The sequence below is a fragment of the Oncorhynchus gorbuscha genome, unplaced genomic scaffold (genome assembly GCF_021184085.1).
Source record: "Oncorhynchus gorbuscha isolate QuinsamMale2020 ecotype Even-year unplaced genomic scaffold, OgorEven_v1.0 Un_scaffold_894, whole genome shotgun sequence".
NCBI classification, from domain to species: Eukaryota; Metazoa; Chordata; class Actinopteri; order Salmoniformes; family Salmonidae; genus Oncorhynchus; species Oncorhynchus gorbuscha.
In genome coordinates, this window is record NW_025745867.1 from 106,712 (window position 1) to 121,837 (window position 15,126).

General features: G+C 44.2%; 2 protein-coding genes across 2 annotated transcripts in view; one reads left to right on the forward strand and one right to left on the reverse strand.

Moving 5' to 3' along the window:
• On the forward strand, nucleotides 1–11,743 carry copg2 (COPI coat complex subunit gamma 2). Its single transcript, XM_046335998.1, has 21 exons — nucleotides 1–155; nucleotides 829–962; nucleotides 1,051–1,122; nucleotides 1,373–1,528; nucleotides 1,733–1,825; nucleotides 1,927–2,013; nucleotides 2,213–2,370; nucleotides 5,587–5,720; nucleotides 5,877–5,944; nucleotides 6,045–6,233; nucleotides 6,524–6,619; nucleotides 6,843–7,086; nucleotides 7,398–7,473; nucleotides 7,564–7,667; nucleotides 7,887–8,081; nucleotides 9,529–9,710; nucleotides 10,033–10,162; nucleotides 10,462–10,559; nucleotides 10,707–10,845; nucleotides 10,934–11,032; nucleotides 11,238–11,743. Exons 1-21 carry the CDS (start codon nucleotides 119–121, stop codon nucleotides 11,366–11,368), a joined length of 2,622 nt encoding a protein of 873 aa, XP_046191954.1. The 5' UTR covers nucleotides 1–118; the 3' UTR covers nucleotides 11,369–11,743.
• Nucleotides 11,744–15,126, reverse strand: part of mest — a 17,825-nt gene continuing 14,442 nt past the window's right edge. The window contains exons 11-12 of the mRNA XM_046335999.1: nucleotides 14,439–14,502; nucleotides 11,744–12,465 (exon numbers count right to left, since the gene is read on the reverse strand). Coding sequence (XP_046191955.1) covers nucleotides 12,348–12,465; nucleotides 14,439–14,502 — 182 coding nt within the window. The 3' untranslated portion in view covers nucleotides 11,744–12,347. The remainder of the gene's footprint in view (nucleotides 12,466–14,438; nucleotides 14,503–15,126) is intronic.

Below are 15,126 nucleotides of genomic sequence, written 5' to 3' on the forward strand. Positions count from 1 at the left end.
CGTCGTTTCCGTCGACATGGACACAGACAGGAAGGTTGCTTTTGGCGACGTGGAAGTGACTAGTCGTCTGTTGTGAGGCTGTACACCAACCACACTGATCCACAAACATTCCGTAACAATGATAAAGAAATTTGACAAGAAGGACGAAGAGTCTGGTAAGATAAATTAAGTGTAAAGAAGTCAATATAGCTGCTTGGAAATAGGTAACGTTTTTTTGCCAACTAGTTACCACTGACGTTAGCTAGCTAGTAGCTAGCATTCCAGCTAGGTAACGTTAACTACACTAAGTTGGTATTCGTTTAGTGGTTATTTTTTTGTTGTCAAATAGACGTGTCTGTCTTTGTTGACCACACTAGCTACATGTCTCTATTTGTTGAGCAGATATGTCAATTGCTTGGTAGCTAGCTTAAAGCGTCCTTATCTGTCAAATTAGCTTGCAAACTAGCTAAACTAACGTTATTTGGTTAGAAGACTACGTTAACTGTGCCCAGTAAAAATGCACTTATTCTTCTTTGACTGTGCCGTGTAAAATATGATAAGAGATTAAATATCTAGTTAGCTACATGTGTCTATCGATGTACCGTATACTGGTAGTTAGCTCGCTAATTTTGTTAATTTAAAAATGTCAATGTTGTCTTGTTCGCTCAAGCTTGTTGACCATAATTAGACGAGGTTTAAGCTACTACCTAAATTATCTATTTACGAAATCCACATTCAACACGATATAGTAATGACGCATAGTAAGCGAACTACCTAGTTAGTCTTTATAGTTGAAATATAATCCAATTTTGTCTTAATGTGGCTGTTTTTCTTCACTGCAACAATTAGGAAGTGGCTCTAACCCTTTCCAGCATCTTGAAAAGAGTGCAGTGTTGCAAGAGGCTCGCATCTTCAACGAGACTCCGATCAACCCCAGAAGATGTCTCCACATCCTCACCAAGATCATTTACCTACTCAACCAGGTGAGAAACAAACCCATAACATGCAAACCAATTGTTTTGCACGTATACCCTTTGATATTAACAGAAGATGCTTTTATGTTCTTTCTAGGGGGAGCACTTTGGAACTATGGAGGCGACCGAGGCCTTCTTCGCAATGACCAGGCTCTTCCAGTCCAATGATGTGAGAATAAGTTATTGCTTTGGGTTTAGTTAAATTATTGCTGATCATACAAGTAAACAACATTATTGACAGAACATACATGTACAGTACACGATGACATAAACTCACAAACTAACCTCAAACAGGTCCAACTAGTGCCATTAAATTAGTATTCAATGAGTAGTGTTGTAATTGACCTATTGTAGATGTGGCGCATAGTGTTTTTGTATAGCATTATCTGCTTTTTGAAAATGTCTCTGTATTCCTCCAGCAAACCCTGAGAAGGATGTGCTATCTGACCATCAAGGAGATGGCCAACATCTCTGAGGATGTCATCATTGTCACCAGCAGCCTGACCAAGGACATGACTGGCAAGGAGGATGTGTACAGAGGACCTGCCATCAGAGCTCTCTGCAGGATCACGGATGTCAGTCTCGGTCTCTCTCCCTCTCTTTGTGTCTCTCCCTCTCTATTTCTCTCCCTGCTTTTTATTAGGCTGTTTATCTTTTTGTTTCCATTCTGATAGCTGAACAGTATTTTATTTTTTACATCCAGCTTGCATTGTTATTGGACTAAACCTATGCTTTTTGGTCAATAAACTCAAGCCCTACTTTGTCACTCTGTCCCACAGACCACCATGCTGCAGGCCATTGAGAGATACATGAAACAGGCCATCGTTGACAAAGTGCCCAGTGTGTCCAGCTCTGCCCTGGTCTCATCTCTGGTAAGAAATTAGCCACACGGTGCCTGGATGTCTCAAGGTGACTGTGCCATTTGTAAATACTCCCATTGCTTTGTGGGTAATGTATTTTGTGGTTTCTGTAGCACATGGTTAAGATGAGCTACGACGTGGTGAAGCGCTGGGTGAACGAGGCACAGGAGGCAGCTTCCAGTGACAACATCATGGTGCAGGTGGGTTACACACATTCTGTTGATAACATGTTCATTAGGCACCAAGCTGAAGAAATAACCTATGTTTTACTGTTATCTTCACTCATTTAATATGAGATACACTGAAAAAGGTTTTGGTATGTTGTTCCCTAATGAACACAACCCGGGTAAGTTGAAAGAGAATCACTTCCACTGTGACCTCTCTGTGATTTCCCCCCAGTACCACGCTCTGGGCCTGCTGTACCACCTGAGGAAGAATGACCGACTGGCCGTATCCAAGATGCTGAACAAGTTCACCAAGTCTGGCCTCAAGTCCCCCTTTGCCTACTGCATGCTCATCCGCATCGCCAGCAAGCTGTTGGAGGAGACCGAGGCAGGGTAGGTAGAACCATGGAAGATAGAGGTATATTATTGGAGGACCAAAAAAAGCCTATACCGATTTAATCGGACGATTTAAAATGTATTTGTAATAATGACAATTACAACAATACTGAATGAACACTTATTTTAACTTAATATAATACATCAATAAAATCAATTTAGCCTCAAATAAATAATGAAACATGGTCAATTTCGTTTAAATAATGCAAGAAAGTAAAAGTGCAATATGTGCCATATAAAAAAGCTAACATTTCAGTTTCTTGCTCAGAATATGAGAACATATGAAAGCTGGTGGTTCCTTTTAACATGTGTCTTCAATATTCCCAGGTAAGAAGTTTTAGGTTGTAGTTATTATAGGAATTATAGGACTATTTCTCTCTATACGATTTGTATATATACCTTTGACTATTGGATGTTCTTATAGGCACTTTAGTACTGCCAGTGTAACAGTATAGCTTCCGTCCCTCTCCTCGCTCAAACCCGGAACACATCAACAACAGCCACCCTCGAAGCAGCGTTACCCATGCAGAGCAAGGGGAACAACTACTCCAAGTATCAGAGCGAGTGATGTTTGAAACGCTATTAGCGCGCACCCCGTTAACTAGCTCGCCATTTCACATCGGTTACACCAGCCTAACCTCGGTAGTTGATAGGCTTAAAGTCATAAACAGCTCAATGCTTGAAGCACAGCGAAGAGCTGCTGGCAAAATGCACTAAAGTGCTGTTTGAATGAATGCTTACGAGCCTGCTGGTGCCTACCATCGCTCAGTCAGACTGCTCTATCAAATCATAGACTTAATTATAAAAGACAGAAATACGAGCCTTAGGTCATTCATATGGTCGGATCCGGAAACTATAATTTCGAAAACAAAACGTTTATTCTTTCAGTAAAATACGGAACTGTTCCGTATTTTATCTAACGGATGGCATCCCTAAGTCTAAATATTGCTGTTACATTGTACAACCTTAAATGTTATGTCATAATTGTGTACAATTCTGGCTAATTAGTTTGCAACGAGCCAGGGGCCCAAACTGTTGCATATACCCTGACTGCTTGCACGGAACGCAAGAGAACTGACACAATTTCCCTAGTTATAAGAAATTCATATTATCAGGCAACATTAACTAAATGTGCAGGTTTAAAATCTATAGTTGTGTGTTTATTTTGAAGAAAGGCCTTGATGTTTATGGTACATTGGTGCAACGACGGTGCTTTTTTCACAAATGCGCTTGTCACCCGTTTGTTGAAGTAGGCTGTGATTCAATGAGAAATTAAGAGGCACTGCATCGATTATATGCAACACAGGACATGCTAGATAAACTAGTAATATTATCAACCATGTGTAGTTAACAAGTGATTATTTTAAGATTTTTTTTATTTTTATAAGATAAGTTTAATGCTAGCTCGGAACTTACTGTGGCTTCTTGCGGGCCTCGTATAACAGGTAGTCAGTGGAGTGCAACTAGTAACCGGAAGGTTGCAAAAACAAATCCCCGAGCTGACATGGTACAAATCTGTCGTTCTGCCCCTGAACAAGGCAGTTAACCCCCTGTTCCTAGGCCGTCATTGAAAATAAGAATGTGTTCTTAACTGACTTGCCTAGTTAAATAAAGGCGTAAAAATAATGAATAATAATAGGCAAATCGGTGCCCAAAAATACAGATTGTTACGAAAACTTGAAATCGGCCCTAATTAATCGTCATTCCGATTAATCGGTCCACCTCTAATGGAAGCACTGTCACGCAGACGTAGGCAGGGTAGATGGCACCGTGGAAGCACTGTCACGCAGACGTAGGCAGGGTAGATGGCACCGTCACGCAGACGTAGGCAGGGTAGATGGCACCGTCACGCAGACGTAGGCAGGGTAGATGGCACCGTCACGCAGACGTAGGCAGGGTAGATGGCACCGTCACGCAGACGTAGGCAGGGTAGGTGGCACCGTCACGCAGACGTAGGCAGGGTAGGTGGCACCGTGGAAGCACTGTCACGCAGACGTAGGCAGGGTAGATGGCACCGTCACGCAGACGTCGGCAGGGTAGATGGCACCGCAGACGTCAGGGTAGGTGGCACCGCACGCAGACGTAGGCAGGGTAGGTGGCACCGTCACGCAGACGTCGGCAGGGTAGGTGGCACCGTCACGCAGACGCGGCAGGGTAGGTGGCACCGTAGGCGTCGGCAGGGTAGGTGGCACCGTCACGCAGACGTCGGCAGGGTAGGTGGCACCGTCACGCAGACGTCGGCAGGGTAGGTGGCACCGTCACGCAGACGTCGGCAGGGTAGGTGGCACCGTCACGCAGACGTCGGCAGGGTAGGTGGCACCGTCACGCAGACGTCGGCAGGGTAGGGCAGGGTGGTGGCACCGTCAGGGTAGGTGGCACGCAGCAGACGGTAGGCAGGGTCGGCAGGGTAGGTGGCACCGTCACGCAGACGTCGGCAGGGGGTAGGTGGCACCGGTGGCACGCAGAGACGTCGGCAGGGTAGGTGGCACCGTCACGCAGACGTCGGCAGGGTAGGTGGCACGGTCACGCAGACGTAGGCAGGGTAGGTGGCACCGTCACGCAGACGTAGGCAGGGTAGGTAAAACACTGTCATGGACTGTTTACTTGAATGGGTTTTCTAGTCTGTCAACAGTGGGTTGGTGTCTAGTATTCCCTTTCATTGATATGTATAGTTTTCATTCATCACCAGGGGGAAGTGATCTGTATAGTGAAATCATGCATTTTTTTTTTATTTTATTTAACTAGGAAAGTCAGTTAACAACAAATTCTTATTTTCAATGACTGCCTACCAAAAGGCAAAAGGGCTCCTGCAGGGACAGGGCCTGGGATTAAAACAAATAAAATAAATACAATATAAATATAGGACAAAACACTCATCACACATCACGACAAGAGACAACACTACATAAAGAGAGACCTAAGACAACTTAGTAAGGCAGCAACACATGACAACACAGCATGGTACAGATGCAACACAACATGGTAGCAGCACAAAACATGGTGCAAACATTATTGGGCTCAGACAACAGCCCAAAGGGCAAGAAGGTAGAGACAACAATATATCACACAAAGCAGCCACAACTGTCAGTCATACACATGACAGCGGAGGACACAGAATGCACACTGTCAAATGTAACTATATAAACATATTGGTATATTTTTGTTGTGTGTGTGGCATTGTATTACAAATGGTTGGCTATTTTCTGTTTGCAGACATGACAGTCCCCTGTTTGACTTCATTGAGAGCTGTCTGAGGAACAAGCATGAGATGGTGGTGTACGAGGCAGCCTCTGCCATAGTCCACATGCCCAACTGTACTGCCAGAGAGCTGGCCCCTGCTGTCTCTGGTGAGTCTCTGTAATTACAGCCAGTTTGGTAAATACACCTTACTTCTGGTGTCCACATGTAGGTACCTACCTGTAGAAATAGATATGAGAGGTTGTAGTATCCTATCAACCTAGTACCTCTGGTTCTACCACTTGACTGTCAGTGTTTCTCTCCAGTCCTGCAGCTGTTCTGCAGCTCTCCCAAAGCAGCCCTGAGATACGCTGCTGTCAGGACCCTCAACAAGGTGGGTCTCCACTTCTCCATGCTCTTCATTACTCTGAGTTACCTGTGTTTTACATAGAGTATACTGTATTTACATCTGCATTCCCCCGTTTGTCCACCAGGTGGCGATGAAGCACCCGTCAGCGGTGACTGCGTGCAACCTGGACCTGGAGAACCTGATCACGGACTCGAACCGCAGCATCGCCACGCTGGCCATCACCACACTGCTGAAGACAGGCAGCGAGAGCAGTGTGGACCGCCTCATGAAACAGATCTCCTCCTTCGTCTCTGAGATCTCTGACGAGTTCAAGGTGAGGAGGAGGATGTGTTTTAGTTTAATGTGTACTTTCTCCTCAATGATATGCTCTTGTTTTTCCCTCTACAATACTCTAGTTGAATCATTTAGGAATTGAAATAGTTTGATAATCAATTAGAATACACTCATGTAACCCCCCCCCCAAAAATATATATAGTTATACTATTGCCTATAACATCATTCTGCATTTCTTAAACAAACCACAACTACTTTAATCTATTTCCAAATGGGGTATTATTTCACCAAAGTGAAAGTTCTATCCTCTGACTGCTGAGTGTGTTTCAGGTGGTGGTTGTGCAGGCCATCAGTGCCCTGTGTCAGAAGTATCCCAGAAAGCACAGCGTCATGATGAACTTCCTGTCCAACATGCTCCGAGACGACGTGAGTGGAACACCCTGACTGAGCAGCCTGTCTTTTCAGGGACAAGAGAACCTATTGAAGCACATTTATGTCCTTCTCACTGACATGAAACCATCTGGACTACAGACAAACAGCTCTTTGGCCAACTCTGGCACATTTACATTTATATGACCACTCAGTTTTCTGATTTAATGTACGACTGTCCCTGAAACACAAATTCTTTAAATGATGCCTCTCCTCTCAGGGTGGCTTTGAGTACAAGCGGGCCATCGTGGACTGCATCATCAGCATCATCGAGGAGAACCCAGAGAGCAAGGAGACGGGGCTGGCCCACCTGTGTGAGTTCATCGAGGACTGTGAGCACACGGTGCTGGCCACCAAGATCCTCCACCTGCTGGGCAAGGAGGGCCCGCGCACGCCCTCGCCATCCAAGTACATCCGCTTCATCTTCAACCGCGTGGTGCTGGAGAGCGAGGCCGTCAGAGCCGGTGAGAAACGGGGGAGTGTGAACCCCTGCTGGCCTGGAGTTGTCAATAGCATGTGTGTTTGAGAGACAGTTGTGTGTGTGTCTGGGTGCAACGTGAATGGTAGTTCTGATAAGTCTGTTGGGATTGGCTCCATTAACTGGTGACATCACCAACCATGAAAGGCTCAATTCACTAATATGAAGACAAATGGTATTTGCGTCTGGCTTTTTAAATTTGCGTCTGGTTACTCATGAAGGTTTAAACTACTGTGAGTTACCACGTTGTTTTTGTACACATTGTGTAATAACTCAGCTCCTTTCTCGTCCCTGTAGCTGCGGTCAGTGCTCTGGCTAAGTTTGGAGCCCAGAATGATGACCTTCTCCCCAGTGTGTTAGTCCTGATGCAGAGGTAGACAGCCTTTCACTGGCTCCCTGTCATAACCATCCATTCCCTGTGTGGTGACCACTGTGAAGTGTGACGTATGGTGTGTGTTTCTAGGTGTATGATGGACAGTGATGACGAGGTGAGGGACAGGGCCACCTTCTACATGAACGTGCTGCAGCAGAAGCAGAAAGCCCTCAACGCTGCCTACATTTTCAACGGTGAGAACACACTGCGCTCCTAGTCTGAACTTGAGAGCACTAGTGTGTGTGTGTGGACATATCTGGTCCAATTCAGGAAGTAAGGTTGTGTTCTTTGACTGTGATCACTCAAACTCTCTCAGTGAATTGACATGTGCAGAGAATGAATTTTTCTCCATTGAACCTCAAAATGAATAAATGTATTTCCTTTATTGAACAGTCTGTGTCTCCTCCCATCAGGTCTGTCGGTGTCTGTCCCGGGTCTGGAGAAGTCCCTCCACCAGTACACCCTGGAGCCCACAGAGATGCCCTTCGATATGAAGTCGGTTCCCCTGGCCAACACACCCATCACAGAGCAGAAGACCGAATTCGCTCCTGTGGCCACTAGCAAGCTTCCAGAGAAACCAGGCCCGACGCGCCAAGACATCTACCAGGGTACAGTCACCTTACTTGAAACTATCATGGCAAGACATGGCGTTATCACAAGGAAACAAAACATTTGGTCTGAATTTATGGAGTAAAAGGACCCAGTCACATTTATTTTCCAAACTATAGCACACAGTATTTTAAATGGAACACGTTCTTAATGAACTATAGAATTCAGTCTGCTAAGCGTTATTAGCCAAAACCAAGTGTCATAGCAGCAGTAGTTATGATACTAGTATTGTGGCATCAACAACTTCAGAGCAGCAAAAACTTGAGGGCCGCTATAATATTGTAGTAGTTATGACTAGGGGTGGATTCAGCTATAATATTGTAGTAGTTAGGACTAGGGGTGGATTCAGCTATAATATTGTAGTAGTTAGGACTAGGGGTGGATTCAGCTATAATATTGTAGTAGTTAGGACTAGGGGTGGATTCAGCTATAATATTGTAGTAGTTAGGACTAGGGGTGGATTCAGCTATAATATTGTAGTAGTTAGGACTAGGGGTGGATTCAGCTATAATATTGTAGTAGTTAGGACTAGGGGTGGATTCAGCTATAATATTGTAGTAGTTAGGACTAGGGTTAGTGGATTCAGCTATAATATTGTAGTAGTTAGGACTAGGGGTGGATTCAGCTATAATATTGTAGTAGTTAGGACTAGGGGTGGATTCAGCTATAATATTGTAGTAGTTATGACTAGGGCTGGATTCAGCTATAATATTGTAGTAGTTAGGACTAGGGCTGGATTCAGCTATAATATTGTAGTAGTTAGGACTAGGGCTGGATTCAGCTATAATATTGTAGTAGTTAGGACTAGGGGTGGATTCAGCTATAATATTGTAGTAGTTAGGACTAGGGATTCAGATTCAGCTATATTCAGCTATATTGTAGTAGTTAGGACTAGGGCTGGATTCAGCTATAATATTGTAGTAGTTAGGACTAGGGGTGGATTCAGCTATAATATTGTAGTAGTTAGGACTAGGGCTGGATTCAGCTATAATATTGTAGTGGTTAGGACTAGGGCTGGATTCGGCTATGATATTAAAATAGTTATGACTAGGGGTGGATTTGGCTATGATATTGTAGTAGTTAGGACTAGGGCTGGATTCGGCTATGATATTGTAGTAGTTATGACTAGGGCTGGATTCGGCTATGATATTAAAGTAGTTATGACTAGGGGTGGATTTGGCTATGATATTGTAGTAGTTAGGACTAGGGGTGGATTCAGCTATGATATTAAAGTAGTTATGACTAGGGCTGGATTCGGCTATGATATTAAAGTAGTTATGACTAGGGGTGGATTTGGCTATGATATTGTAGTAGTTAGGACTAGGGGTGGATTCAGCTATAATATTGTAGTTAGGACTAGGGCTGGATTCGGCTATGATATTGTAGTAGTTATGACTAGGGGTGGATTTGGAGCTGGGCCTCTCCTCTAATCTCCTCTGTCAACAGAACAACTGGCAGCCATTCCAGAATTCCAGGGCCTGGGTTCTCTCTTCAAGACGTCGGAGGCGGTGCAGCTGACCGAGGCGGAGACTGAGTATGTTGTGCGCTGTGTCAAGCACACCTTCGCCAGACACATGGTGTTTCAGTTCGACTGCACCAACACGCTCAATGACCAGCTCCTGCAGAAGGTAGGGCTACACTGGTGATTGGTGCGCTTTAGGAAGTTCACGTCTCCTAGAATGCACAGAGATTGTCAATGTGTGAAGGTCTAGTTGGGTGCAAAATGGCTGCAGTGGCATCACCCCAAATCCCTCCTTACACTGTAGATATCTTTGAGCAGTTTGAAAAGCATAACTATATTAAATTATTTTTTATAAAGCTTTATTGTCCATTCAATTGACAGTAAACAGAAAAGTGTCTTTGGTGCCTCACATTTAAAATCTACAACACTGAATTAAGACACAGGACTAAATGTATTAAATGGAAGTCCACTGGGTTGTTGTCCTTCAGGTTATGGTTCAGATGGAGCCGTCGGAGGCCTACGAGGTTCTCCACTACGTCCCTGCTGCTAACCTGCCCTACAGCCAGCCTGGCTCCTGCTACAGCCTGGTCAGACTGCCTGAAGATGACCCCACCGCAGGTTACTTTCATTAAACCTCTGTGTGACTGTGTGTGTGAGAGAGAAATGAGCCATTTTCACAAGGGCAACTCTCTGAAGTGCTTAGTGTGACATCAGTGTTGTAACTCTGTTAAAACCCTTCTAGAACCAAAGAATCTGAATGGGGATCATGTAGCACCTAACAACGTGGTTTTCCATTGAGACAGAAACACTTATCTGCTGGCTTTCCTCAAACACTAAGGACACGTATTTACATCACGTAGCGTAGTCATGTAATATCTGCACTGTCTGTCATATTAAATGTGTTCTCTGCTCTCCAGTGTCCTGTACGTTCAGCTGTACTCTGAAGTACCTGGTGAAAGACTGCGACCCCAACACAGGAGAGCCAGATGACGACGGTTACGATGACGAATATGTGGTATGAGCTCAATATAAAACCTATTTTTAAAATCTTAACTCATTTATCCCCAAAATAATTTTCTTGTTTACCATCATTTGCCTAAATTCTCTCTTCTCCCTCTTTTCTACCTTCTCTGCTCTCTACTCCCCTCCGTGTGTATGTCAGCTGGAAGACTTGGAGGTGACTGTAGCAGACCACATCCAGAAGGTGTTGAAGCCTAACTTTGCCGCAGCCTGGGATGAGGTGGGAGACGACTTTGAGAAGGAGGAGACGTTCGCCCTGGCCTCTGTCAGAACGTTAGACGGTAATTATTTCAATGGGGATCTTTGGATTTATCACCCCAACATTGAAACAGTGTACATTCTGTGAGCTGTTCCCCGTTGTTTCTGTAGAGGCTGTTGGTAACATCATCAGTTTCCTGGGCATGCAGCCCTGCGAGCGTTCAGACAAGGTCCCAGAAAACAAGAACTCACACATCCTCTTCCTTGCCGGTGGGTGTTTCATTTAATCTTGATTTGAATTATTGTTTTGCTTAGTGAATGTAGCTCTTTCTATACCCTTTATCACCGGAAATATGTTAAGTTCAGTTTCTAACCTTGACAAGGCAGCTTGTTCAACTTCCTGTCACTAGTGTGATGGAAGCAAGCCACCCCCATGGTATGAATTACAGTTTCTGTGTCCCTCCCCTTCCTCCAGGTGTGTTCCGGGGGGGTCATGACGTGCTGGTTCGCTCGCGCCTGGCCCTGGCTGACGGTGTCACTATGCAGGTGACGGTCCGCAGCTCGGATGAGACTGTTGTTGACATCATCCTAGCCTCCGTGGGCTAGAGGGGCCTGTTCACCAACAGGCTGTGTTAATACAATGGCATATTCTGATTGTTTTGTTCACTTTTCCCCCTTTCACAATATTCTCTTTGCTATGTCCTCCACTGCTTCATGTCGTTGGAATGTGTCTTGTGTTTTTGGGTAGTCTGAGATGGATACATTATGGTGTGTGTGTGTGTGTGTGTGTGTACTACTGGCACCCTTCAACACAACTCATCTCTGTAGACTGGCCCCAGATCTGTTTGTGCTGTATAACCAACTCCAATGGTCATTCGTAGGTGTTTGCAAGGCAGCACACACAGATCTGGGACCAGGCTAGTGTCATTAATGGCCCACGTTTTATCAAATCTATTAAATGTTGACCATGGAAATACTGAATTATTGTTATAAGCTTTATGGAAAACTCCATTTATTTCTAGAAATATCAAAATGATTTTCTTTGTAATTCGTAACAGGTTGCAACCCATCAATTTGTCATAAACAACAAATAGATTGGACCCCATGGATGAGATTACCTTAGGAAATATTACTGGAAGCATGAAAGATCACCCATGTCCCTACAGCAGTAGATGATTCATTCAGTACTGTCATTTTATTTATACCGAGTAGCAGGAGACAGTATCTGTCCAACTTGGCTTGGCTCTTTGATGACATACCAGGAATGGATTCAAGATTACTGTGTGCCATATCAGCTATGATTCAATGTGCACAATTCTCATCCAGGTTGGAGGTTTTTCAATTATGGGTGTTTGTTCACGACCGACCCAGTCAGAGCTCAATCTTCACAACTTATTCCACAATGGGAGATGTGAAAATGTGTGTTCATTAGGCACCAAATGGAAGAAAACACAAACAGGGCTGAACTCCATTAAGAAATGCGTGTTTCTGTTTTCACAACCTTCCCGTTGTGAGCCCGAATGAACATGACCCAGGTTATGCTCGCAGATGTCAAGTTGAGATTGTCTAATGCTGGTGAGTTGGCTCAGAAGGCGTTGATGAAGCTGAAGTAGGCGTTGAGGAAGCCAGTTGGGTCCTCCAGCTGGGGATAATGGCTGATGTGTTCATCTAGAACCGACACAGTAGACCTCTGCACCAGTTTCCTGAAGGAAAATGACAACATTGGGTTGGGAGGGACAAAAGGAATACTTGCTTTCTGTAATACCCAAATGAATGATGGGGGATATATGCAGAAACCCAAATACTTTGTCTACTACTGTATATACAGAATTGCAGCATTTGTCTCAGGGCTCTAATTAATCAGTTCCGGTTTAGCCGTCATCCGCATAGTGGTGGAATGCATTAGCGCTGTCAAACACAAGCGTCTCCTAGCATTATACCTAAAGCGCACATTGCCATTGGCTGCACAGAGTCACATTTAGCGAAATTACATGCAGCCTTGTTTACGATTCCGAATCATTTTCTGTAATGATTTTCAATTTGAGCGACATTTCTATATAGCCTTCACGTTCTGGTCAGTCGCGGGTTCAAATCTTCACTTAAGTTCTGCATGATTGTGGTGCCTTACATCAGTCTACAAATCCCACACAACTCAAGGCCAATGGTGGTGCATTGTCTTGATTCATAAGGTTCAAGTCTCTTTTCCCCCTGATGCGTTGGATTGAATGTTGAGGAACTTTGAAGTAAAAATATAAATATATATAAAAACAATCTAAATCCTGCAGTGGCTGAGTGGAATTGTCACTGGATTGCAGAGCAAGATAATGGTTCAAAACCTGAGTGGTTCTGTAGCTAAGGTTATAGCCTCAATATATCCTGTGGCACAGAGGCTGTCAGAAGGCTACAGACCGACCGGAACAAAGAACATGTTTTCTGCTTTTTTGAGACAAAGACGTCATGAAAGATGTTGGCATAAGAGAAAGATGTCTGCCTCTCAGTGTCCATGGGGAAAGACTTGGCAGGGAGCGTAAGATATCCTGGGGTGGTAATTAGCTGTGCGAAGCGTTGGTTGGACAAATGGTGAGAGAGTCAAAAGAAGGATCTATCCAGATTGGTCCTAAAGACATGATTTACCGGACCAGCTGAAACTCCAGCAACTGACACGGACCAGGTCAAGTATGGTGGTGGAAGAAGGTAGCAACCGAGAGAGAAGTGAGTAGAATTCAAGGCAAGCAGAAGCAAAGACTAAACAATATATTTTTTCAAGATTTAACCATGGTGTTTCTGGTGAATTATTACATAGCCATCTGAATTGATATCTCTGAATACAGGGACCATGTCCTCTTCGCTCCCCATCTCAGAGATGAAGGGTGGTCCTCTTCAATCCAGAGCCAGGACTGGGATTCCAACCAGCAACCTCATTTGTGAGGCAGGGAGCATCCACCAGCGCCACAGACCCCTTCACACTAACTAGGAAACACTTGTTAAAAAGGTAGACATCTGAAGAGAGGTTCATGTTAAAATGAACCCATGACCTTGGCGATGCCAGGCAGTGACAATTACTGTTAGTACGATAAACTGCTCTGACAAAGAGAGTGCATTTAACATTCTACACAACCTATGGACTGAGCTTTGAGGCCAAAAATATCTCTACAATATACTTTCTGTCTGTGTGTAGGGCTTGAATACCCTTCCTGGTATTTTTGCAGACATAAGGAATGCACAGGCTTGTGCTCCAACAACAAGAGAAGAGGTACTACCTTATGTACCTTACTACAAAATAAAGGCTTGACACGCCATAGAAAGTGTATTAAAGTAATATCACGTTTTAGACGTCAACGAAACATTGGATCCTATTTCAGTTGAATGCATTCAGTAGTACAACTGACTAGGTATCCCCCTTTCCCTGATTTCAGACAGGAGTACATTGTGCCTCAGACACTCACCGTAAACACCCCCATCATGTGGTTGTACATGATACTACAGCTCTTCATATGGAAAGATCACATTTACCATGCAAGCTCAACCCTTGCAAAACTCATTGAATATTTCTACACTCACCAATGTAACTACCCAATGCAAGTGAATGGCAATGATCCAGTGCATGTGAATGAAACTCTCACTTAAATAACTCAATGCATTCAATTGGATAAGAGTATGGAAGAGGTGCACTTACTGGTAAAGGAAGATGAATTGGGGGTGAGGGTTGACTGGATCCAGGGGTCCATAGATCATATGAACTGAAAGACAAGGAGGTAGAGAGATCACGTGGAGGAGTGGGATTCCATGAACTTGTTCTAGAAAATAATATATATATATATTTTTTTTTGCCTTTCAATGACAGTTTTGTCAATTAGCATCTAATTAAAACCACATGCCTTCTCATAACAATCAAATGTTACAATGCATCTAGTGATGACACGCCGAAATGCTTCGCGGTGAGATGTTGAACAGGATTCTATGGGGATGGGGACCATGTGTAGTAGGGAGGGAGGTGTGGATCACACCGAACACGCCACTACCAGCTAACCTTAATGGGGCACAGATGGGCTAATAAACTCCTGGGAGGTATTAGTCTGCGCTAAGTAGCTTAGCCTCACTGACTGACTCGCTGGTCACCTCAGTCTAAACTAGAGGGGAGTTTTACAGCTTACAGTCACTGTACAACGGCATTCAGAAGTGTACCAACTGACATGCCACTGTAACTTGTTTTTGTGCAGTTTCATAGTAGGCACAAACCTACCTATTGCAGGAAATCAACATCAACAGACAGAACATCAGTGGTGGAGTTGAATGAATGACAGACAGTACATCATTATCTTAAACATCAACAGACAGAACAGCAGTGGTGGAGTTGAATGAAT